This window comes from Sciurus carolinensis, chromosome 1 (genome assembly GCF_902686445.1).
Source record: "Sciurus carolinensis chromosome 1, mSciCar1.2, whole genome shotgun sequence".
NCBI lineage: Eukaryota > Metazoa > Chordata > Mammalia > Rodentia > Sciuridae > Sciurus > Sciurus carolinensis.
Window position 1 is genome coordinate 52,414,767 of NC_062213.1, and position 26,379 is coordinate 52,441,145.

A 26,379-nucleotide genomic window follows, 5' to 3' on the forward strand; every position below is an offset into this window, starting at 1 on the left:
GTGAGCTTCCTGAGGATTTGAAATGTATTTTATTTGATTTGATGTACTGTATAATTAGTTGCTTACAATGTCAGTAAACAGTACACAAAGCATGACCACACTCTTACTCAGGTGGAAAGCTTTCAAAACTATAACAGTCACATTATTCTTGCCAGTGTTTCCATATACTTTTGTCTTATTAAAAACATTAATACTTAGCTTAAGAAATATATATTCATATACCAGGGTTTTTATTTTTTTTAACTTAGAAGTCAATTTTTTGGTATGTCAAACTTTACTTTTTTTTTTTTTACTTTTAATATTCTCATTTAGCTACTAGCCTTTCATTAAAATTACAGAAAATAAATGACCTTTACTTTAAAACAAAGTAATACATCTTTTTAAGTTATAAATATGAAGAATATGCATAAAATGTGTTTGGAAAGTTCCTCCCTTATAAATAATACTACTACAATGTGATACACACTCAGAAAAAACAACAAGCAACTTGACTGCATATATGTAAGGACAAATTTTAAGAAAGAATTGTTTATCTTCAATGATGAAAATTTATTCAATTAATTATTCTTGTACAAACCACACACTCAAGACAGAACTCCCAGCTAGGATTTTCTTTCTCTACAATATTTAAGATTGGGACAAAAGCTATAAAGATAATTCAGTAATCCAGGATTTTACCAATATTCTTATTTTGGTGTCCCATAGAAAGAATCTAGGAAATTTAACAGATTGTTTTAAGTCTGTGATAATTTCTTCATCGCAACTTATTAAAATACTTGAGGAGAGTTGCTGGTACAACAGCCAATTTAATCTATGGGTCTTCTTTCCTTACTCCCCACTGTAACCTCAGAAGCTTTCTCTAACCACAAAACAAAATCTTTTTTATTTTTCCTTCTCAGTAAGCAGTAGAAAATATGCTCATTATTAAGTTGATCAGAATCTAGGCAGGTTGCTTGAGCAATGAAAAAATAATATATTTTTCCATGAGAAACCAGTAGGCGGTGCTAACTCTAGTATACTACATTCAACAATTTTAAATCAAAAAACTCAGAACAAGTGGTCACTTTAAAAAGCTGCAGAATTCCCAGTTTGATTCATAGAGGAGGAAATTATGAAAATTTGAATGTCACAAATAGAAACTTAACATAAATATTTAATAAAACAAAATTAATGTTAAACAAATGAAAACATAACAAAAGATTCTTATCAAGATCTTTATTTACCAAATTCAGAATGTAACTACCCTCTGCATCCACATTAAAATCTTAAAAGTATCTTTATTGTCCCATTATGGTTTCACTCTCATTTGAAAATATATAGTACAGCAATGAATTGTCCACTCTTAAGATACAAACTACCCTGAACTTAGGAAAACAATTGGTCCTCTAATAAATATCTGTCCAGGGTTGATCACTCAAGTTATTTCTTGCTTGCTCTGTCTCTCAATTTTTTAAAAAAATTAACTTACAAGCATGCAACCTACAATAATTTATACACAATTTATCTTGTATTTAAATAAATAAGCATTTCTACTTTATATATGCTGTTATGATTAAAACAACTTTTAAAACACACAATGTTGTAAATATCTCTTTAAATGTTTTATGTTAGCTGAAACATATGAAAAGTTTCATTTGAGCAATGAGCTCACTAAATTTACAAAATAATAAAACCCATATTTAAGGTTTAGGGACAACAATGGCTTCAAATCTTAAACCTATGCACTTGAAGATAGCAAGTCTGGTGTTCACAGACCAAAAACAATCTCTTTCTCATAACCACAGGACTTCCTTCACACAGGAAAGCTGTCCTGAAAACAAAAATAACTCCCATGTAATGCAACTTCCAAAAGACCTTTGAGATACATGAGTGCATTGTGAATAAAAAATCCATAGCTTTCCAGATATCATGGCACATTTTAATCTTCTGCAGATAAATGACCCTTTGTACTCCTCTTTCACCACAAAGAATAAAAAATAAGACATAAAACTTTTCATTCTACAAATGGAAAAGTCAGACTTAATGAAACATTTACTTGAAAAAAAAAAACCATAGCATATGTTATTGACTCCTTTGTTATGGGCCCTTCTGTATGCTGGAGTTAGTTATTATTTCTGTAGATAACCTAGAAGAAAACTTAATCTGAGAGGTAAAAAGTTAATTCATTTGCTTTAAATTTATTCCGTCAGAAACCAAAATATGTGCACACGATAAATTTATAGCTGAATTTTTCATTTAAGGGATAAATAAGGCAAGAAAATCAAAACTTCAAAATTGAATCAATTAAATTATAGTTACTCTTTAGATTTTAATATGTAAAGTACAACAATTTATTTGGACAGTAAATTTCCTAGCAGGTTCTGTCACTGTGTTAAATACAGAAAAGGCTTTTTATTACCAACTAATACATCTCCGAAAAGTAGTGCTTGATTATACTGAAAACATGTGCAATCATAAAATACCACGGAATACTTTCAACACTGAGTACTTGCAATGCTACCCACTCGACAGAATCAATCACCACCATCAGGAGCCCCTCACCCTCCAGCCCTGTCCCAGATCTCAGGAGGAAATCTTTAGAACCAGTTAAGAAGAAACATTGTCGCTTGAAAACTTAAATAAAAGGCTATTTCAAGCCTTAGAGGTGTAGTCTCATTAAAGCAACCTAACAGTTTCTTCCTCAACATTAAACCTAAGTGACCACCATATAAGTAAGTACTTCCCCAACCCCTGGAAGACGCCAGCAAGCACTTAAAACCAAGCAACACAACGGGAAAAGAAAAGATAGAAAGACAGCACCACTAAGGCGGTTAAGCCTTTGGGAACAGGCAAAAGAGGCTGGGAAAGACCTACTGCGTTGTTTACTCATTGCGAAGAGGAGGAACAGGAGTTGAGCGTGAGGGGGCTGGTGCCATTCTCAAGGCTATGGAAATGTCTTGAGCTCCCGCCCGCGTGGCCAGGAGCCAGCCCCTCCGGAAGATGCTGTCCCTGTCGCTCCAACCCCCTTCTCCTGGGTGCTCTGAGGCGCCCGCCTGGGCCGACCCGACGGCCGGCACCACACACAAGGCCCTGGCCCCTCCTACTCTGCAAGTGGCCCTCGGAAAACTTACAGGGCCCGCTGGCCACCGCGTTCCTGGCTGGCACCGCCCGAGGCGCAGATGCCACCCGCCGCAGAGACGACCTGGGCGCAGCCAGTGGGGGGGACTGTATTTTGCGCACATCCAAACCCGATCCTGAGTCAGGGAAAGGACTTTGGTTTTCCCTGGCTCCCGGCGCGGCTTTCCCCGCCAGTCTCGGACACTGCCCAGAGACACGCGCGCGCGCGCACACACACACTCACACTCACACACACATACGGGACAGACAGACACACACACACACACACACACACATTTCTTTGCCAAGACCAGTGTTGCCATCGCACACCCGGGAAACGCCTCCAAGGGGACCAAGTACCTGCTCTCTGCGAGCTGCTCAGCTGTTCACTTCATCCTCCGTTGACAAGGAAACCAAACCGCACTTCATTTTTTTTTTTTCCAGAAAAACCTTCCACTGCCATCATTTGAAAATTGATTTACGGGGAGGGGAGGAGGAGGAAGAAGGGATAATATAGATATAGATATCAGGATATCTATCACAAAATTATCTCGGTTTTTATAAAAAAAAGTCAAATGTGCAAAAGTCATAGTTAATTTAAAGGAGGAAAAAAGTATTTTGCTTAAAAATGATCCCAGTAACCAGCTGCAAGAAAAGTTTCACGTTATCAAAGGGTATCAAAAACAGGAGGGAAAAAACGAATTTTTTTCTCACCGGCTTCCAAAAAGGGCATAAAAAATATAAAATTAATGTCTTTGCTCAGTGGTTTGCACCAGTATTGCAAGACCACAAACTTGTAAACACTGACGTAAAATCCCACCTATACAAAAATGTTATCAGAAAAAGAGTATGCAAAAAAAAAGAGTTAGAAACATGCTTTTTATTTATACAAAGGAAAAAAATTGGCACCATACTTCACATCGCTTTTTCCATAAAACCAGTTGCATATTTGCTGGACTTGGGAGTCGCTCCCAGCGGGCACGGTCGCCGCGGACTCTCAGACACAGCGCCTTGTCTACAGAACGATCGCATGCTAGAAAAACTTGGATTCAGGAAAAGGCTCAAAACCATGCTCCTTCAGCTTTCCCAAATATAAACAATAATCAAAGAAGTGGAAAAAAAAAAAGAAGAAAAAAAAAAAACAAAAACAAAAAAACAAAAAAAAGGACAAAAAAAAAAAAGAATAGGACAAGAATGCCACTGAGAAGGTACTCACCGAGCGGGAGTAAAATGTTGGAATAAAAATGAGATTTAGTATAAAATACAGTATGGCGGTGGAAGAAGGAATGAAGCGCGTTTTTTTCTTTCAGTCTCTGCCTCAGGCACTGACACGTGACTCGGAGCCAGGCTGACTTGCAGGCAGCGGGGAAGGACCGAGGCTGCGAGGGGGGAAGCCCCACGGAGCCCAACTCTGGCTGGCGAGGCGCGGCGGCGGCGGTGGTGGCGGCGGCGACTGGGAGCCCGGCGCCTGCGAGAGGCAGCACGGCAGCGGCAGCTCACGGCGAGTCTGCCTCCGCTGTGAGCCCAGACGAGCAGGTGCCCCTCACGCTGAGGCTGAGCACACGCACACGCACACGCAAGACAGGCAGGGCGCCGGCGAGAGGGGGAGCCGCGCGGGGTTGGGCCGGAGGCGCGCAGCTGCCGCTGCCGTTGCTGCCGCGATTACTGCTGCGGTGGCTGCTGCTGGTACCGCTGCCAACGCCTCGGATGGGAGTGTGTGCTTTGGGGGGCAGCCGAGGGGGTGCTGGTCAGACGCCTCAAAGGAGGTGCACAACTTACTGCTCATCTCAAAGTTGTTGCCTGCCACTTCCTTATGTATGCATCAATTTTTCATCTCAAGGTAGTTACCTAGGGAGAACTCCTGTCCCCTTGTGTCCCGAAGTTTAACTCATTCATTTTTACCCCCTAATCTCCCATTCCCCATCCTCCCTAAGCTGCCATACCCTCCCGCTAGATATGTGTTTCCCCTTCGTGCTTCTCTGGGAACCTGGTTCCGCGCGATACTGGGGGCGTTGTCGTGGGCAAAGCCACCGTCAATCTTTACTGCCATCTGAATGCCCGCGTCTCTTGCCGTCTTCAGGGAAGGGTGTTCACAGTCTGAAAGACAAAATAAAATCTCTTGTTTAGAAAATCCCGTCCCAGATTTCTTTTCTGTTGGTTTCAGAGTGGCGGGTGGGGGCGTGGGTGGCGTTAATTTATTCATTCGTGGACCAGGCATTGTTTGTTTTGTCTGCGTGTGCGCGCGTGCTTCCGAGCTCGTCTGGGAGGCTCTGCGGGTCCATGCTCCCTGTCAGACTCCTGCCTGACTCTTGCGCAAGTTGTTTGCTCAGACTGGAAGTCAAAGGAGAGGTGCGAGGGAAACAAGTGAGTCCATTGTGTGAGTGCTCCCGGGGAGGGAGCAAGCACTTGCTGGTCGAGAGGGGGAGACGTGCACCAGTAGTGAGGCGGCGGCTCAACCCGCGGCAGCCCAGGTGGCTGAGCAGTGGATTCTGAAGGTGAGGTGAGAAAGGATTTCTCCACCCAGTGTCTGGTTTAGGATGCCTATCGCCTGAACAAAGATGCCATCAGCCAATCGCCGGATGCATTAGGATTCTTCTATTGCTGCCTGTTGAAGAATCAGCTTTCTGAATGCTAGAATGCATCTATTTTTCTTCACTTTTGTACAATACTAATATCAGGACCATTTCCCTGAGCTGTTTTGAATCTGTGTTGGATAGAATTAGTTACCTTCTCTAGGTCTGAAAATGAGCAATTAACACAGTTCTGTAGTTCTCAGATTCCTGCTTCTTATCTTTATCTCAGTGTTTCCAATGTTGACGTTTAAGATAAAATGCCTCCATCAGAAAGGATCTAACCTGGACATTTCTGAAAACTAAGTACACATCCATTACAGAGGGCTTCAATAGCAAATATGTTTCTCAAACATTCTGATCAGAATTCATTGGCTAAAAATGTATTAATCCACAATTTAAATAACAGATTTAAAATAGCCATTAAAATATCACTAAATATTTATTTTGGTGAGTTGCCAACTGTACCACCACATATTATAAATACTTTCTAGTGAGGATTGCTGATTAGAAATGCTGACTGAGAGAGATGAATGCATCAAAGTGGATTTGATAACTTTGAAGCTTTAAATTCTATTCAGAAATCACAGGATTTTAAGCTGGATAATGCAAATCAAATATTGTGCTTTACACTGTAAGACATGCTGTATTTTTTTAAAGAAGATTTCTTCAAATGTCCTTTTCTTCCATAACTCATGAATTAATTTTATCATCTGTTTAAACTTCAGTTTGCTAAATATCCTAAATGTTCTCCTCCACGTCAAAATGGTCAAAATGCATTCAATTCAAACCATTTAAAAAGAAAATTCTATTTTAATGCATATCTTTCCCCATTATTTATCACTTATATCACATTATGTTTATTATATGTAACATATAAAACATATCTATGTGTGCATATATACACATATGTATGCATATATTTTATACAATGTATATTTTACATACACATATTACATAGTGTATTTAAGGGAGAAACTACTTTAAAAGATGAGGTTTGAACCTTTCAATCAGGTTTGGCAATGTCTGGAGTTTAAAGAGTTATTCAACAAGAACTTTGAAAAACAAGCTGTTTAGAATTACACTGCAGTAATGGCTGTCAGCCAATCACAGTGATTGTCAGGCTTTTATTATTCAATAAAATGACTCCCCTTTATGTTAAATGCAGCTCTGCTGAAGACAAGCAAGACATCAATATCCTCCTTGCACTTTTCCCATTTACTTACATAATTGCAGTACAGTGCTCAAAAAATTCCACTACTATTTCTTTCCAAGGTGTCATTCTCATTCTTTTTTTTTCAATTTACATCATCACATTAAACAGAGTCTTTTTGAAGGGACTGGTATCTACAAGGCATAGTCTCTCATATCATTCTTATAACTGCTCTTTGGCATTGATATTATTGTACTCATTTTAGAGATTTTGGAAAATAAAGTCAGAGTTTAGGTAATTTGCACTGGAGTTGATTGTTAGTGCACAGATGAGATGAGATTGGACCAAAATTAAATCTGGTTTTATGCTAGAATAAAATATTTCAAACAAATTCATGAAAGACACTAAACACTTTCAAGTACTATTATTGATGCCAATTAACAAACCCATGATTTTTTTTCAAATTCTGAAAACCTAACATAAATTTGGGTGAATTAATTCAGCTCTATTATTCACCACCAATAAGTCACAGCACACAGATTTTTATTCACATTTTAATCCCATCAAGCACATACAGAACGAAATAAACATTTAAAATATAGCATTGAAGGAATTAAAATTTCTTAGCAAAGTCTACAAAAGATGTGGCAATGTCATCCTGGTTATGTTCTAAATATTTAACTATAGAAACTTTCTTTTACGAGTTTTACCTATAACTAAGTGCCCTGGCGCATACCTGTGATCCCAGTGGCTTGGGAGGCTGAGGCAAGAGAATGGCGAGTTCAAAGCCAGCCTCAGCAAAAGTGATGTGCTAAGCAACTCAGTGAGACCCTGTCTCTAAGTAAAATACAAAATAGGGCTGCGGATGTAGCTCAGTGGTTGAGTTTTCCTGAGTTCAATCCGCGGTACCAAAAAAATAAAATAAAGGTTCAACTATAAATTGCTTTTTTGATACCATTCTGAAGTAAGTTGTTGAGAAATTTCCAAATGAAAAGAAATACTAAATTCAAGGTGAGACAAATGATGATGCCTGAGAAAATATTTATTTAAAAATCTACATCACAAAATCTCAGTTTTTTTCATTGGACAATATTGGAAATATGTGAACTATGTATGTACACAAACCTGAATCTAAGCTTAGTTACAAATGATGTGTTATAATATCGTGGTATAAAAAAGACACTTTTACATCCAGTACCTGCCAATCTTTTTTTTTTTTTCATTTTGCTTGATCATTTCTCCACGACTTTGTCATTTTTATGTTTTATGAAGTTTTCTTCATTATGTATCTGGTCCTGACAATGAACATACTTGATATTTCACATTCAAGTTTTAATGGTTCCTTATACTTTTTCTAATATTCCTATTTGGAGGTTCTGCAAATACCAAACACATCAAATAATGTATGCAAATTATCAAAGAAAATGATTAGAAGAAATGAAAATAAATATTAACAATTTAATAAGTCATGAGTAAAATAAGGTAATAAGAAGGCTCAAAATTTCTATTTAATTTAATTTCTAATATTTCTTATTTTACTCTTCACATATTATATGGAATCCAAAATTTTAGAAATATAGAATCAAATTCACCTCAAAGTTTATTATGATTTATGTACAGTCATCTATTTTCAAATCAAAATTAATAAAATATCCATTGTTAAGAAAGTAAATTTAAAACAAATTAATACACATACCAATGTAATTGAGTGTGTTTACTTTGAATTAAATAGATTGTGTAATTTTATGATAAAGTAACCTGGGAAAGTGACAGTGTACACAATGAAGCACTGAAAGTTTCCTGATAAATACACCTGAGGCACAGAGAGGAAAAAGAGCACGACATGTTCAGCCTTCTGCACCATGTGTTATTATCCATTGATTGCTGATCTGACAATCATCCATTCTAAAGTGAATATGAAATATGTCAGTTGATAACTTTAGAAACTGGGAATTTTTCCAAGATATTTCTTTAGATTTTAAGAGTAAAAATGAAAATGTGGCAATCCTGGAACAAAAAATAGGCACATGAAAAAGTTAAAAAAATTAGTAAATTTTAAAGCGTTTTAGTACATATAAAGATAAGTATATAAGAAGCCCAAAAAGATCAAAAAGAAAGGGAATTTATGTAAGACAAAATAATGGCAAAACATTGAAAAAGGAAAAATACCTGCCAATTAGTAATCATTTACTGTACTTTAAGATCCTTGACATGAGGGACATCATAAAATCTTCATAATCAGAAACCAAGGTTCTAAAAGACTCTGACCAAGACCATCAGACTAATAAATTGCCCAGGGAAGGACTTTCTTCTGCAGTGAGACTCATTAACACCAGGCAATAAGAAAAGTAAATTCCATGACACAGTGTTGTCATTACAGCTAAGAAACTCAGAAAATGATGGAGTGGGTAGGTGAGAAGAATGAAGAGAATGGAGAGGGATGGGTGAAGAACTTAATGCATGGACGAAAGGAAGTAAGCTTACAGTGGAGAGAAGGAGTAAAAAGGGAAAATTGTGAGACCCAGAGCACTTGGAGACTTGGAAAAATGCACCCAACCCAAAAATACTTGAGAAATGCAAACGCTGGAAAGATTTGGGTCTGCAAATGAGTTCTGAAAGACATGAGACAAAACCTTAGAAAAGTATTTCAGACTTCACAATATATTTCTTTAGTGAGACTAAGTGTTGCCCAGAAAACAATCCTGCTGAGGTTAACAAAAAAACCTCTAGCAGAAGAGGTAACATTTTTTAAAAAGAGAAAAAACCCAGAAAAAGCTATCTTCATTTGTGTCTAAAAATCCATATGAATGACCCGGACTATTTCCTCGCAAATTAATTTTGTTTCAGGAGAAAAATCTTGAAGATGCATGAGAGAAAACTGACATGTTACTCAAAAGATTGCAAGACTCATACGATCTGAGACACAGAGTTCTGAAGTTGCTTCTTTATATGCCATAATACAGATGCTGTTATGATTCTCCTATTTCATTTTTTACTTATTTACTTATTTATTTGCATTTATTTATTCTTGGGCTTAGGGATGATCTGAATTTTAAGTATTAATATCAAATTAATGAAACTGGATTTTTTTCTTTGGGTTAAAATCATCCATTTGTTTGAAGATTATAACATTCAAGAGATGAATGCATGGGATCAGCTGGTTATTTTCAGGTCTTGGACTCCTGTCAAGAAGAAGCACATCTAACAACATGTATCCCATTTGTTTACAATAAAAATAAACTAAAAAAAAAAGAAGCATTCTGTTTCCATGAAGCTCAGTATATGATTTAGTTTATTAATGTAAAACTTACCTCTTGAAAACAAAATTTTCATTAATGAAATTAAGAGTTTTACAAAGGCCAACTAAGATTAGATAATAGAATAATTTTATGACAGGTCTTGTGACAATCTACTCTGCAAATCTCTTAAGATAAAATTGAATATTTATATAATCAATATTTGTTCATTTGCATATTTTGTACTAAAAATGTGAGACTAGACTGGAAGAAAATGATCATAGAAAACAGATTAAGTCTAAATTGTGTTATGTACAGATGGGTATTCTCTAGACCTTTTCTGACCTCTTTGAGACCATTTTTGTTCTTTTCGAAATCATATATAGGTTGTTTTAATATAACTTGTCAGGTTTTTTTCTTAATTTCCTCTGACATGCTCTACCTCCTTTCACTCTTAGAATGCAAACTTCTTACATCTTCCTATACACATTCAGGGTATATATGGGGACTAAAGAGGACACATGAATAAATTCATCCCTTGGCTCCTACTTTCATTAGAATAATAATCTTTTATAGTAGCAAATGTTTGAATGGACATTTGGCAAAAGGTACTTATAGGAAATAGTGATTATGTGTGTGATATGTATATGTGTGTATTCCCCAGATTCTCTTTTTCCCCATGGATATTCCCTCCTTGGTGTAGGGAGAGGTCAAACTTATTAAGATCTGGAAAGATCACAGCCCTTGGCTGTTTGGCTTCAGGGTAGTAAATTATTTGTTGTTTTATTCATTTAAAGCTCCAGAGAAAACAGGAGCAAAGATCAAACACAGGCTTTCCAAATAAAAGTATAATGAACTACTAGTAGGCCACTGGGCAAAATATAAATATTTCAAACTACAAACTTATAAATACACAAACATTCCAGTCAAGCTTTGCATCGCAAAAAAGCAGTTCACCATTTATTCCAAGTAGTCACACATATCCTTGTATAAGTGGTAGTTTCAAATGTATTTATCTTTACAAATTCTAGGCAATGAAAAGTAAGGATTTTTTCTATTTTCATATACCTATAAAAAATAACTTACTAAAATTTGATATACATCACTTTTTGCTTATTGTCAAGAAATTCTAAGTTTAAAACTGTATATGAACAGCATGTTTTATTAGTAGTTCCCAAATCAACAGCAGCTATAGCCCAGAAACTAACAAAAATATATAGAGACAAAATTTAGTTTTTAAACTTTATATTTTTTTCTTACGTATAAATGTCTTATATAATTTCTTATGTGTAATAAAACACATGATATTACAGATTTTAAGACCATTAAGAAGAAATCAGTTGGAGATGTAGTTTAGTGGCAGAGCACTTGCATAGTATGCATGAGGTCCTGGGTTCAATCCCCAGAACCACCATTAAAAGAAGAAATCAATAATCAAAATTATTCAAATCTCTACAATTGGATAATGTGTATCATGTGCAAAAATTCTCAATATTTTAATCCATACTAAACTATAAACTGATAATATTTATGCTATTTCACATCTTTCAATCTTTTCAAAACATGATTTTAAGGATTTTTCTTTTTTTTTTTTTTTTTAATAATTCAGAACTCATTAAAAGGTTGCAGAGAAATCAGTAACCAGTCACTTGTCATGAGTAAGTTTCCTCACAAAAGATTAAATTAACCTCTGAATCTTTGCTCTTACTGCTTAAAAAGACAAAAGTTCCCTAAGAAAAACTAAGTGTTGCCAGGTGTGGTGGTGCACACCTGTAATTCCAGCAACTTGGGAAGCTGAGGCAGGATTGCAAGTTCAAAGCCAGCCTCAGCAACTTAGTGAGGTCCTAAGCAACATAGTGAGATCCTGCTTCAAATTAGAACAAAAAAAGAAGTCTGGGGATGTGGCTCAGTGGTTAAGCACCCCTGGGTTCAATCTCTGGTACAAAAAAGAAAAACAAACAAAAACCTAACTTTAAAAAATTTTAAACTATCAAAACATTATATTTCTTAAATCCTTGATGATTGCTTTATGATAAAGAATGATTTTGAAAGAAATATTATGCCTTTTTTCTATGAAAATTGAGGTGCTAATTAAATCTCAATTTGGTGAAAGCAATTCTGCGGGATTCTATTTTCTTTCTGTGTTCTAACTCCCCAGGGTTCAGTTTTCAAGAACCTGAAGTAATGGACAGCTAATGTGTCCCCTACACATTAGTAAATAACAGATGTTCAAGCAAGCATTTTCCAAGTATTGCATCACAGTCAAATCATGATTGAATTCTTTGACAAGTGCCCGAGGTGCTGATAGAGGGTGCTGCTGAATAGACATCCGTATGTTTCAGATACCAGGCATTCAAGCAGTAGAAATGATATTCCTTGTGAAAATTCAGGGTCTGGTTTTGTGTCAATCAGGAGCAGAACCATCTCACTTGCTCAAACTGGTATGATACACAATAGGTGTCACTAGGTAGATACACCTTTTTTTGTCTTGAAAAAAGCACTGGTTAATTTAGTTCTGCGATCTACAAAGGCAGAATCTTGTCAAGAAATAAAAATAAGAAAGAGCACGGAGGACCTGAACAATTTCACGTACAGTTATTTCAATACGTTGCTCAAACAAAAACAGCTTTGATAATTTCATTTTTATTTTTAAAGTACAAATAATAATAGTCTATATTTATGAGGTAAAATGTGATGTTTTGATACATGTATACATTGTGGAATGATTCCAATAGAACTATATTCTTAAAGATCTGCCAGGTTGTCATGCTTAAAAACATTCCCAGAAGTGTGAGAATCCAGGTGCCTATCAAATGAGATTATTTGTTATCCTTTGAATAGTGCAAGAATCCTGACTCAAATAACAATTCGACAACATTGTGAAATTTTTATTATTGGTAATAAAATGTGTTACTAATTTCTGCCTCCTCTGTAATGCCAAGGAACAAAAAATTTCAGAGGGCCTGGCTTCGATCATTTATTTACTTAATTGTTCCTTGCTTTGCTCATCTATGTGCTTCGTTCACTCCTGGAAGTGAGCTTTATTTCAGACAGGCATTGCTCCCCAAACTACTCTCTCAATACTGAGAAGACAAAGACAGAGGAAGCAAGTTGCTATATGCAGTGCCTGCATCTAATAAAGTATCTCCAATCACAGCTGTGTAAGTCCTGAATATGCCTCCCACTGGCCTCTCTTCCACACTAGGAAGTTGCATCCTTCATTCCTGTACACTTCCATTGCTCTCTTCTTAGTACAGGATCTTATCTTTTACATTATGGCTACAGCCAACCTAGAACCTTTAGGATAATTTGAAGTATTAAAAAGGAGGAGAGAGTACAAATAAGAGACGAGGGTATAGAGAAGGAAATACAGAATCAAATAAGGTGTCTGTGAAAGATTCTAATGAAAATCTCCATTGTATAATTGAAAATACATGCCTGTAGCTCAAGGAAATTCTCCAGACTAAAAATAATAAACAGATATAATGAAAGTTATGACAGCCATATGACATAGATATTATTTATTATTATTTTACAGATGAGGAAGGTGATGCACAGAGAGGTGGTATAATTTGTCAAAGCTTGTGCACCATCTGCAGCGTGACTTCAAGATCCTCACTACATCTCCAAAGCCACCAACATTTAGGACGACTGCGAAGGAGCTGTTATGATGTAATGGCAACTAGGAAAGTTTCAAAAAGGCAGAATGGGAGAGGTAAATGTTGCTGAGAGTCCAAGGGAAAGAAGAGATTTTATGCTGAAACAGATTATACAGAAGAAAAGCATTATAACCATGTCTTCAGAACTTCCATGAGTGCAGAGGAATTTATTACCTCTATTCCTATTAAAGGAAAAACCTCATCAGTTTGGTGGCAATGGTGTAGAGCTAAAATGACCTTGGGAATAGATTTTGGAAGATTGAGAATAAAAGAGTGAAGATAATTCGATGCTACCTATTTCCTGGATGAATGGAGGTATTACTGTTTTAAAAATTTTAGGAGTTTGGGGATAAGTTGGTGTTGGAACTTGACTTGGGAAAAGTTTTTAAATAGTACTAGAAGTGACAGCAACATATACAAACTAAATTACCTAGTAGGTAATAAGGAGAAGTGATTTTTGTAACTGAAATTTCCCAGTTGTCTCTTTAGAGTCTTGAGAGTAATTGGCATAGAGTTTGAGAGTTGAAGTTCTTTGAATGGATGAGCTTCGCAAAGGAAATACACCAGGAAGATCACAGAAGCTAAAGTTTCAAGAGCTCAGAGTTAACAAGAAAAGTGAGAGACTAGAGCAAATGGACAAAGAATTGTTAGAGAGTTTAAGTAGAAAGCATGGATATGTCAATGAATTTTTAATTCAAAATGTAATTAATTATCATATTCAGTTTATCATACTCAGTAGGAAGAAGTTATTACCATATTTCTTTGACTATAAGAAGTACATTTTCACATGTTAACATTCTTTAATTAGGTTATATTTCACAACAAATATTGATATTTAATATAGAGGGGTTTTACCCGTTCTTGGGAAATTTTTGCTAAATAGGTGTTGCATTTTTATTTGATAGTATCTTAGAATTGGAAAATGTATTTTACTGATACTTATCAATTTTCATTTATGATTGTCACATATTGTATTGCTCTAAAGGAGACAGACTAATTATGATCCTTCATGTTAACTCAATCTATTTAAAGAGTGGGAGGAAGTAATATATTTAGGAATTTAAGATGCATTAATAATTTCTTTGTGGTGCAAGGATGTGGATGCTGAGGGTCAGAGGAGCCGGCTGATTTTTTTGATGCCTCAATTTCCTACTTTGCAAACATTTAGGAGCATTAAAAAGATGACATGATGATATTTGCTACATGTACTATTAATACTGCCTACATTTTGTAATGTGGACAGGGAAAGAGAAATAATAATTATAATGAAGCAGTTTTAAACAGGTTCAGGAAGAATTAGCCATAAGGAAGATACTGCTGAGATGCTCACGAAAGCTATGGAGTTGTCCCTTGTGATGTGCTTTGTCAGGCAGAACTAATTATCTGTGGATGATAAGAGAAAATATGGTGAAAAATGGCAGTCATTTCCCATAGCGGGAGTATCCATTTAAAACCCAACAACTCCCTGAACCATGAGATAATTGAAACAGTACCAAAGCTGGCATGAGTAACAAGGCAGGCACTATCTTTCTTAGAAAGTGGTGGGGGCAGGTAAAGAAATTAACTTCAAATGCATTTTAGAAAATGTAAACTTTATTTCAACTGATCAATGTTATTCAATTAGAGTAAAAGGGAATTAGTACACCCAGACTAAGGCTTCAAAACCAGAAAAATTAACTTAGTTTGCCAAAGTTGCAGGTGGGCATAATCTGTCTATAAACTTCCTATTTTGCAGTATTAACACAGCCAACATAATGATTTTTAGTATATCTTTATAATCAAAGTGTTGATTTATTGTTATTAATGAATGTTTGTTCCAAATTAAGAGATGTTATATAAGAGAACTTAATTTTCTAACAAAAGTTTCAGAGTCTGTCCAAAGGAAGTTATTTCATTCCTGAATTCAACTAGTAGCAACAAAGAGTGATTTACAAGTGGGTTTGCTGCCAATTCCCTCTCTTACCATCCTGCCCCGTCATCCTGATTTTCTAGGCTGGAGCATTGCTTAAAGAAGTCATCAAAGACCTTATCTTTTGTATGGGTCTTTTCTACTATGCTTACACTATGGCTTTCACTATCCTGATACTAAAATTGCTACTGCAGGTCAGAAGGAAAGATAAAGGTCAGCAGTTTACACAGGAAAGTGACAACATTTAATTAGCCTTTTTCAAAATCCCAGGGTTTTGTTGGCAAAGAACAAGGAGAAAACTGGTAATTAGTAAGGTAATGACTTGTGTTTGCCAGTTAAACAAACAAATTAGTTATCAGATACAAAGAGAAAAGAAGTGAGGGATTCCATATCTTTCAGAATTTTTAACTAGATACGTGGTGTGGAGGGCAAGCGCTGCAATAGTACCTACCACTTGACATTTATTTAGTCAGTAAAGGACAAGTGTCAGTGTTGCAGAAAATTTGGGGGATGAAATAACAAAAACATTCACTGAAATTTCTAAAAGCTTTTTATTAAAGTCAAAATGAAATAAGAATGTTGAATAAATGGTGACTGTAGTGGATATATGAGGGTTTTCACTTTATTTTTCTCTGTGCTTTATTAATATTCCACCAAAGGGGTAATCAGAAGATAATTGTAAATTAAAATAATGTCATAAGATATGTTATTTACAAAAATAATGAATGTTGATGTAAAATTTCTATTATGATTAATTATTAGAAAAATAAGATTTATTCCATAAATTTAAAATAATGAGATAAACAAGGTTTCATTTTGTTCTCTTTTCTATTTTAATGCTCATTTCTTTGTTCATGCTGAATTCTTAAAAGAGGGGTGTAAGTTGTAGTGAAGTGCATTGCTATTCATGTATTCCTTTCTTTTCTACTGCCTATCTCCTCATCTCTGTAAAAAGGCAGCATATTCTTTGAGTTTATAATGATAGTGATAGTTTAAATGCAACCTTTGGTAAGCAATATAAAATCAACTTAAAGTGAGTAGGATTTATGAATAACTTCTTTAAAGGGAGATTTTTAAAAAGAATATATTTATTATGGAAGATTGAACCTAGATAATCACAAGCAGTAACAATATTGACATATTAAAAGGTGTAGTTATTATAGTATAAAATTGTTGATGTTGAATAACATAATTAGAATACAATTGCTCATATAATTCTCTCAAACAAGTAAATCTGCTTTTTGATTTTTTTAATTAATTTTTATTTTGGTACTGGGGATTGATTGAGCACTTAACCATTGAGCCACATCTCCAGCCATTTTTGTGTTTTATTTTAAAGCAGGATCTTCCTAAGTTGCTAAGGAAGTTGCTGAGTCTGGCCTTCAACTTGTGATCCTCCTGACTCAGCCTCCCAAGTCACTGGGATTATAGGCATGTGCCACTGCACCCAGTTTGCTTTTCTAAAATATGATGCTCATTTATCACAAGAGAAAAGTGTTTCTATTCCCTGTGAACTGACACTAATTGCCAACCTATTTAGGTAAAATATATGGCTACAAAACCATAATTATAAACTTTTCTGCATCACAAAGTTGTAAAACTGACTTCTCAAAATCTCATCTTTTTTAGTCGAGTCAAATTTTCAAGCTAATTATTGAAAATAAATTGTGTCACAAATTTATTATAACTTATAATGCTCATCTAGTAACTACAAACAAAATTTCTATATTTTAATAGGCTATAATTTATAATTCATAATATTTTCTATGGTGCTAATATTATGACTTTGGAAATTAGTCATATAAAATGTAGGTAAACTCTAGGGTGTAAATTATACTGACACGATTTTAAAATCTTATGCACAAATTAAGTCCACAATAATATCACAAAATAGTAAATATGAACCCCTAAATGAGAAATATTGTAAAGCTATACTTATGTTTTGGACTTAGGATATTAATAATACTGAGCAGCCAAAATTATTTTGTATACACATATACACATACACACAAAAAAAGAATGAAGAAATCCCACATCCTTTAGAGAACACTTTAGCAGAAGAATATAGAATTTTCTTCTTACATGTAAGGGAGAAGGCTACCTGACAATTGAAAAAAGAAACTGATGAAGGAACACCCCAGAAAACAGTTAGAGGAGGAAAGGGTTCCTTTCTGTGGGGTTAGGAGCTAGTCTAAAGTGTCAAAAGGAAATTTCTACATGAGAGTAAGAAAAGCTAATAAATAAGATTACAATGTTTTTATTTTGTTTTGCTTGATCTAAAACAAAGTATGTGTTGCCAGGATAGATTCAGGGTGGTTTTGGGGGAAAAAAATTGAATAATATAATCTTTCAGTGAAATAGTTTAGTTAATTTTACATGTACAAGTTATATTGTGTAAAGGAAATGTGTCCCTTTTAAAGTTGGCAGAAGTCTTGGAGATGTGAACTCTGATAAACTATTTGATGCATTTCTGAGAATGTGGGAAGTCAAAGGAAGACCTCATAAATGTGGCAGAGTAAGTAATACACAAATAATCTGACTTGGGAGTCTGCATGAAAACAGTGTGTGTTCCCTTTCCTTGTCTTAAGATACTTTGTTCATTGCTTTGAATCTAAAATATAGTCATTTTTAAATAGACAAATTCCAGATGTAGGTCAGTGGCAGAGTGCTTGTCTAGTAGGTACAAGCCCCTGAGATCAATCCTCAGTACTGCCTAAATAAATAATAAATAAATAAATAAAATTAATGGGCAAAGTCAATTAAAATCACACTCTAATGTTTCCCTTTGATCATTAGCAAACAGCAGTATCTTCTCATACTGAATCTATTATAATTACAGTATAGTTGTTTTTTACATTATTGCTTTGCAACTTCAAAACCATACTTATATAAGTAAATATTTGTTGTTCTTTTCTTTGGAGACTTTCTCATAGAGTTCCCTATAAATGATACAGCTTACCTACCCATCAACCTTAGGAAATGAAGCACCTGCCCTTATGACTTTTCACTTGGACCTCATATTAAAAACAGTGTTTTCTCTGTTCAATTATCTAGTCATATGTCTGGTCTGTTGCACTTAGCATCTACCTAGGCCTCCTGTATTAAGGTTTCAGCTACGAGTGATATTACTGTCACCTTTCAGTTGACACCTTGATATACCCCATAGTGAATTCCATGAATTCCACATGACCTGTATTTACTTGAAAATGAGAATCCATTCATGAATTTTCACATGGTGAAAAAGGAGGCAGTCACATGCTTTTATGTTGTGTTAGTCTGCTTTACCTAGATGTGACAAATACCTGAGAAAAACAACTTAGAAGAGGAAAGATAAATTTTGGCTCATGGTTTAAAAGGTTTGAGTCCATGATTGGTTGGGTTCATTACTTTGCTTTTGAGGTGAGGCAACACATCATGGTGGAGGAAATCTGCTTACCTCATGGCAATTAGGAATGAGAGGGGGTGGGAGGGAATGAGAATGAAAAAAAAGGAGCCAGGAACAAGATACAGTCTGCAAAGACATGTTCTCAGTGCCCTATGTCCTCTAATCATGCCCTATCTGCCTAGCATTTCCACCTCCTCCCAATAGTTCATTCAAATTATTAACCCGTAAAATGGACTAATCCACTAATCCTAAAGCCCCGCCTCTGGACACTGCTGCATTGAAGACCAAGTCTTCAACACATGAACTTTTGGGAGACTGTCAAGTCCATACTAATGTGTACCATTCATTTGGCATACCTACTGTTCTGTTTTGCTTGACTTAACTCCTTATTTAACAATGTATGTATGTGTTTATGTGTGCATGTATGTGAAGGAGAGAGACTTATCTTTCTAGATAAATTCTGAAGTCATTGTGAGCAGATAAGCACTAAATAACCTAAATATCAGTAGTTAGAATTAAAAAATAAACATATAATACTAGTTGGCAGTAAAATCAGTGATGGGTTTTGGAACTGAATATGGGATATAGGATTTAATCCATGTCATTATTATTTCTGTATTTTTTCTATATTTCTCTGGCACACACATATACACATTTTAATTATTTAGCACTTGCTAAGACATAACTCATACTTTCTAATGAAAAGCACACCCGTTACACTAGTAAATATCCTCCTTTAAAGAGGATGGCCACATGATGGCTACCAGCACTGGAATTTAGTTAGTCTTGTGCCGTGCACAGAATTGAACAATAAAAGCTTGTTGAATAAATATTTTGGATAAGTGAATAATAAATTTGGGTAAGGGAACTGTCATGTTGAATCAGCCTGATGTTTGGTGAAAGCAGTTTAGAGTTGCAAAGATAACAGTAGCAGCTCTATTTTGCTGGTGCATACTGTTTCAGTTCTCACCATTTTTATTTTCCATGGAAGAGGGCTGTTCAAATGCATGTATAATTCTACAGGGTTACTAGGTTGCTAACTGCAAGCACAGTCTTATTCTTTTTTTTTTTTTTTTATCAAGCAAGCATATTGCCATTCAATTGAGTAAAATAGACACTGTTTAAGAATATGTTAGAAAATGTGTTGTATTAAGCATGTAAATCATTTACATATTTCTAGTTGTTGCAAATTGTCTGTAACCTCAAAGAATGAGTGAATTTCACTGAAGCCTGACTACATAGCAATTAAGGAAAATTGTACAAATAAACATATTACATTTTGATCATTAGGTTTTTCTTAAAGTGCTATTAGATTGATTCTACATCTCTCTTTTGTCATAGTAATGGTAATGTTTTCCAAGTTAATGATTACTGTCAAAGTTCTTATTTCTGTAGATTCAGTAGACACTGAGAGACCTCATCTGAAGTCTTTCACTGCCCAAACACCTGCCATATTGCAATAAAAACTTAGAATGTTAGTATGGTCCACGTATTTTATATTTGCACCTTTATTCTATATCAGGTTTGTACCAGGTGTCAAACAATATATATATATTTTAAAAACAGTCTCATTCTTAACTTTTTTCAAATACTCTGATGGCATAGATTACATATGTTATCTAGAAGAATGATAGAGTCTAAAGAGATTTTGTAACAAATCAACGTAACTTCAGGCTAGAGGATAGTTTGAAAAGGGCAAGTTGGAGACAGGGAGACTCAAAGGAGAGCTACTGAAGACTGGGTCTGGACAGAGGTAAGGAAGACAGGAAGGTGTAGAAACAAAATGAACAGGGTTGATGTGGTCATAGTTTAGGAGGTAAAAAGAAATGGGACTTCACTGAGTGGGTGGCAGAATGAGAGACATGGAAGAGACAAGAGTGACTCTTATGACTGAGGAGTGAGCTAGGTGGACAATGTGGTGTTAACATGGAGATTAGGAGAAAAACAGTAGCTGATTTAATGAGGGAAGGTGGCAAATGCAGTTTTGGTACATCTGGGTTCTGGCCACCTGTAGAATTCAATTATCTGTGCTCATCAAGCAGTTGTAGTCTTCCATTCAGGCAAAGGGTCAAAAGAGGGGGGCAGATTTGGAAGCCAGTAGCATAGAGTTTGTAGGGAAAGACATGAAAATATATGAAATTATTCAAATAGCGTGAGCAATGGAAACCACAGGGGTTGTAGATAAAATAAAAATATTAACATTTAAAGGACAGGCTTAGCATAACCTGTAATAATAGATAGGGCCAGAAGCTCTCTGTACCTAAAAAATGAAGGGAGTCAAGATTTTCAAAAGTGTACCATTCAAACAGCACACAGACCTTGGTTTCTAATACCATTCTCTAGTAAGAGAAACTAGGAATCCATACAGAGATGACTGGTTCTAGTTCTGAGGCAGGAAATACACAAAACGATATTGCAACACCTTGTAGTGCCAAAAAGTAAGGAACTGTTCAAAAAACAAACAGTTAAAAAACTATTTTGGTGGGGCAAGTCAAAAGATCCTGGAGTCAACTGAAAGAGCTTCCACTGGCTTAAGGTGAAATAACTTCAGTACTATTGGGTTATATCCAGAAGTAAACATCCAGAAGTCTATGCTAAATAACTAGATGATTGAATATATAAAAAGGAGAATGAAAAAATTTCTCTTAGAGATTAACTTCAAATAATTTATGTAGGTAACATACCCTTAGGAAAGGGAAGGAATAAATTCCATGAATGGAATGTACCCAACGTCTTCCTTGTGAGGAGTACAGAGTGGAAAGTGGTGAAGAGACAGACTGCAGTGGAGAAACCTTGCAAATATTACCTCCAACAGGTCATCAAGGCTAAGATGAAGTGGTGTCTTGTTAATGGCATGTATCCTTGTCATGACAGGATAAAAATGGCAGTTTGTCTTCCTCCCCAAAGCTTTTAACTACAGTCATAACCAAGTGGCAAAATTTATCTATCTATTCCTCTATCTATCTATCCATCTATCTATCTGACATTACTGCTCAAAACTGTCAAGGTCCTATCAAAAATAAAACATCAGTGGCTAGGGAAGAGTTAACAGTAGAAATGTAATTTGAAGAATATATAAAATATTCGAATGCTCAATAAACGTGAAATTCTCTTCTTATTCTCCTCCTCCCTCTTCTTATGAAAATTTGAAACACTGAAAGCCCTCTTGTTTAATTGGCATGTGCACATTTTCCTATTTGAAGATTTATGTATGAAGCCTTCTAAGATATTTTCTTATTTCCATCTCTATGTAGATCTCCCCCAGCATATCCTTACCTATTCTTTTTATATCTTAACTATAGATTAATTCAGGACAACTGGAAAATGAGTTCTCATCTATAATAACAAATCTGAGTTTGTCTCTAATAGAATGATTTTTTTTTATAACTTCCAGGGAGTAAAGATAAATCAACATGATCAAGAGCGCTTTACCACTTTAGAATTGTGCCACTCATGAGACTCAGTGGGTAACAGAGATAACTCCTAACCTCATATACAGAGTGATTTTTTTCCTGAATTTCCTGAATGAAATATTTTTATTTATAATCTTTCCCTTGAGGTCACCCTTCCCTTTTAAGAAGTGATTATTCCAGGAGAATAAGTACAAGGAGCAGAGGTTAGTTATATATCCTATAAGATGTTTGTTAAGAGCCAAGGTCTTGGTATCCTATGATGTGGAAACACTGAGAACCAGGCAAAATGTGAGTTGAACATCACTTTAAGTCTTTTATTTCACTTCTCATTTTTAATTTTTTTAGGTCTGTTGCTTTTTATGCCTGCCCATGCAAGTGATCAAAGGGCCTCATAGCATTTTAGCATTCAAATCTGCTTCTCCTGGACTCTCCCCATATACTCTATTCCTCTGTTCTTTCCATGTCAAACAATAAATCTATCTTTCTTTTGATTCCATCCCTCCATGCTTTTGTTTGTTTGTTTTTAAGACTGGATCTCACTCTTCTGAGGAATTAAGATGGCTTCTTAACTCGCCAGGGCTGAAGCTCTCCTCCTTTCTCAGCCTCCTGAGTAGCTGAGATTACTGGCACACACCTCCATGCCTAACTCCTTCATGCTTTGTATATTGCTATTGTGTTACTAGTTCTCCTGGCAGGAAGTATATCTTTTGATATAGCAAAGAACTTCACAAGTAGTCTAAGGAAGACAATTTTAAATGTAAAAATTTGAGGTCATAAGCAATAATTTTATGTATGTTTGAAAATGTTCACCTCTTGATCAAAGCAAAAAAAGTTATTTATGTTGCTAGGTGGACCTAGTACATGAGATACCTATCATGAGAAATTATACATATACATATATATGTGTGTGAAAATTTTTCCTTCCTAAGCAGAGTTATTGAATAACTACAAGATAAGTATTAAAAATCAAAAGCATTGAGATTCAAACCTTAATGGTTTTACAATCACACAGAGATATATTGAATTTTTTGGTAACATTTGCTATAAACAATGTCGATCATTTAAATACCTTGTGGGGATAATTTCCTTCATTTTACAAGGTTTGCTCACATTTCATATAACAATAAATCAACACAAATAGATGCAGCAGCATGCTATGGACACATTATTAAAACTGCAGGCAATTTAGTCAATGGAGCACAAGCTCTAAGGGTAAAGTACATACTGTATCATATTTGAACCCACAAGTTCAAAGCCAATTCTAGACAACTAGATTATCCATGATGAAAAGCACTTTCATTAATTAGAAGAATACAGAGAAAGTGGCTGTAAGAAAAAGGCTGAGAACAAAACAAAACAAAACAAAACAATGCAGTGGCTTAAAGGAGACCAAAGTTCACTTCCCTTTCATGTAAGAGTCAGCAAGTCTAGGCTGGTGGGCATGTCCACTGCATGTATCATGTGGTTCCCAGGTTCTCATTTTCCCTTTGTTCTGCCCCATCTTAGGTTTTGTCGTAGTGTCCTGGACATAAGCTTTATCCTTGATTCCATGTTCTGACTCAGAGGAAGAAAACAGGGAGAGGAACATATCCTGGGCAAGTGATTTCCTTTATCAGCACATGAAACAGAAGTCACACATCCTTTGTGTTCGTGTCCCATTGGTAACAACCTGTTCACATGGCCAGAGTGTAAATGTTGAACTTATTATGAACTGTGCTTTATCAGATGAAAAGTTGATTTGCAGTCTTTGGCTTAAGAAATTAATCACAATGAATATCACATATCTATCCCATTGTGGGGTTGGACATATAAATGAAATAAAATCATTTCTCTTTATTCAAGGTATGGAGTTTTCATTCACTAAACATCAGGCTTCTTTCTTTCTTCTTTAGTCAGACCTATGGTCTACAAAGTGTTTTATTTTTGGCAAATTGTTGGTGATTCCTGCTGGAGATACAAAATCTCAAAGTGCCTTTGAGCACAAAGAGAACAATGCTGGTAAGTCAGGACTGATAAAGAAAGGTTTCACTGAGTAATGCAATAATATTCTATATTTTTAAAAAATCATTTCATGATGTGCAAAATCTGGTTCTAATCTCTAAATTAAAGAGAAGTTTTCAAATTGAGAATTGAAGATTATGGAATATGACCAATGATTGCCAGATGCTATAGTTTAGAAGCCATGATATTAGCACTTGGTAAATATATTTGCACAAAATTCTGTAAAACACAAAACATAGCAGAAGGCCTTCCTTCCAAGGTGGAGTAGCTAGATTGATTATGAAATGTAATTTATTATGGAGCCATAACTATGCTGCATTTTGACAAACATCAATTTTAATGGAGGAGGTATACAAAATACTCAGTGCTTCTCTCTTAGGGATTTTACCTACCTCTGATGATCTTTGATATTTGGTAAATCAATGAAAGTCATTCATTTTTCTAAGCTCATTTCTCCTCCTGCATGCCAAATTGTTATGCCAGGAAATTTGAGAATGATTACTCAAAATCTAGATCTATAAGCACAAGAATCTTCATGTTTAAAAATTTTAGAATTGTGTCCTAAATATAATTCAGTATACAAGACAAATTCAAGACCTAGTTCAAATCCTGAGCAGAATTTGTTTCCTATCACACCAGTAAGGGTTTCTTTCCTTCAGCAAACTATTTTAGTACATAGATTTCTCTGTATCACTTGGTGTGAAGTTTATTGCTTGTACCTTGATCCTGTAATATTTATACAAGTTGTGTCCCCTTATCTGTGTGATGGACTAGTGCCAAGAAAGGATGTGGCTTACCCTTCTTTTTCTACCCAGTATTCTTGGACTTTCAAGACTGAAGTACATGACTGACCCTGAAGAAATCTACAAATATCCAACCCTTGTTTTAGTTCTCTGTTATACTTTTCCATTTATCATATGCCTGGGAGTGCATGTTTATTAATTATACCTTAACTTTTTTTTTTACCAACTTTACTGCTCAACAGAATCAAAATCAGTATTCTTGTCAGCAATAGTACTGTAACACATATGTTGCAATATACTGTAACATGTGTATGCATTTAATATAAACACATAACATGTATATATATGTGTGTGTGTGTGTGTGTGTGTGTGTGTGTGTGTACATATTTGTATGTAGGGATTTTTTAACCAAGAATATAAATTATCATGGATAAACATAAAGTGAGTCAAAATGTCTATCAGCAGAAGCATTTCATCAACGGATATTTTAAAATATGTTGATAATTGTCCTACAGATTCCATAAACCTCTTCAAAGTGCCATCAAATGAAAGGCAAGCAGGATAAGTGCTATCTAGGACATTAATGATGTTTTTCACAAATAATGGAAACCAGAAAAAATAAAAAGTAAGTTTTCCCACACAATGATAATGGCTAACACTTGTATAGCACTTACAATGCCTGAGCTCTGACCCTGAAAAAAGTACCAAAGTGTCAATGCTAGAAGTTCTCACTTGAGAGTAAACTGAGGTGAGAAAACAGAGGCATGGAAAAGTCAAATGTCTCCAAGACTGTAAAGTGAGGTTCAGACTCTACCATTCTGGGTCCAACTTTATTGGTAGATGTCATATTAGCTTGCTTCTAGTTTAAATTCGTTTGAAGGCCCCTAGATGTGACACATGTTTCAGTACTAATGCTGACAGGAATACTGATGTTAATATTGGAAGGTCCTTGGTTTTAGCCCTTTCCATCCTTCTGGGGCCCCTTTGAGCAGACCTTTCATTGTGTAGATTTGGTTGAACACTAAAGTTGGCATGAGAAGAATGCAAAAAATACAGTAAATGTAAAACTGATTGATTTGAGAAAGCAGAGAGGATCTACAGGATAGGAAGAATAAACTCAGAAGGCAAGGAGAAGAAATGGGATTGTGGGGTGAGGAGCTCACAGAAAATAGAGGGGAGTTTGAAGTTGGGATTTTAGGAGATAGTTGCAAGGG

The 26,379-nt window shown here is 35.4% G+C and overlaps 1 protein-coding gene across 5 annotated transcripts in view; it reads right to left on the minus strand.

Moving 5' to 3' along the window:
• Positions 1–4,590, minus strand: part of Ralyl (RALY RNA binding protein like) — a 641,586-nt gene extending 636,996 nt beyond the window's left edge. Inside the window, exons 1-2 of one of the 5 annotated variants that reach the window (XM_047560782.1) lie at positions 4,313–4,381; positions 3,457–3,552 (exon numbers count right to left, since the gene is read on the minus strand). Coding sequence is in view for 1 of the 5 variants with exons in the window: in XM_047560768.1 (XP_047416724.1) it covers positions 2,854–2,869 (16 nt within the window). In the remaining 4 variants the exon portion in view is untranslated. Of the gene's footprint in view, positions 1–2,853; positions 3,000–3,110; positions 3,274–3,456; positions 4,149–4,312 lie in introns of those variants that run through there. The other 4 variants (XM_047560810.1, XM_047560777.1, XM_047560793.1 and 1 more) reach the window with 4 other exon arrangements.
• Between the last annotated feature and the right edge of the window lie 21,789 nt (positions 4,591–26,379).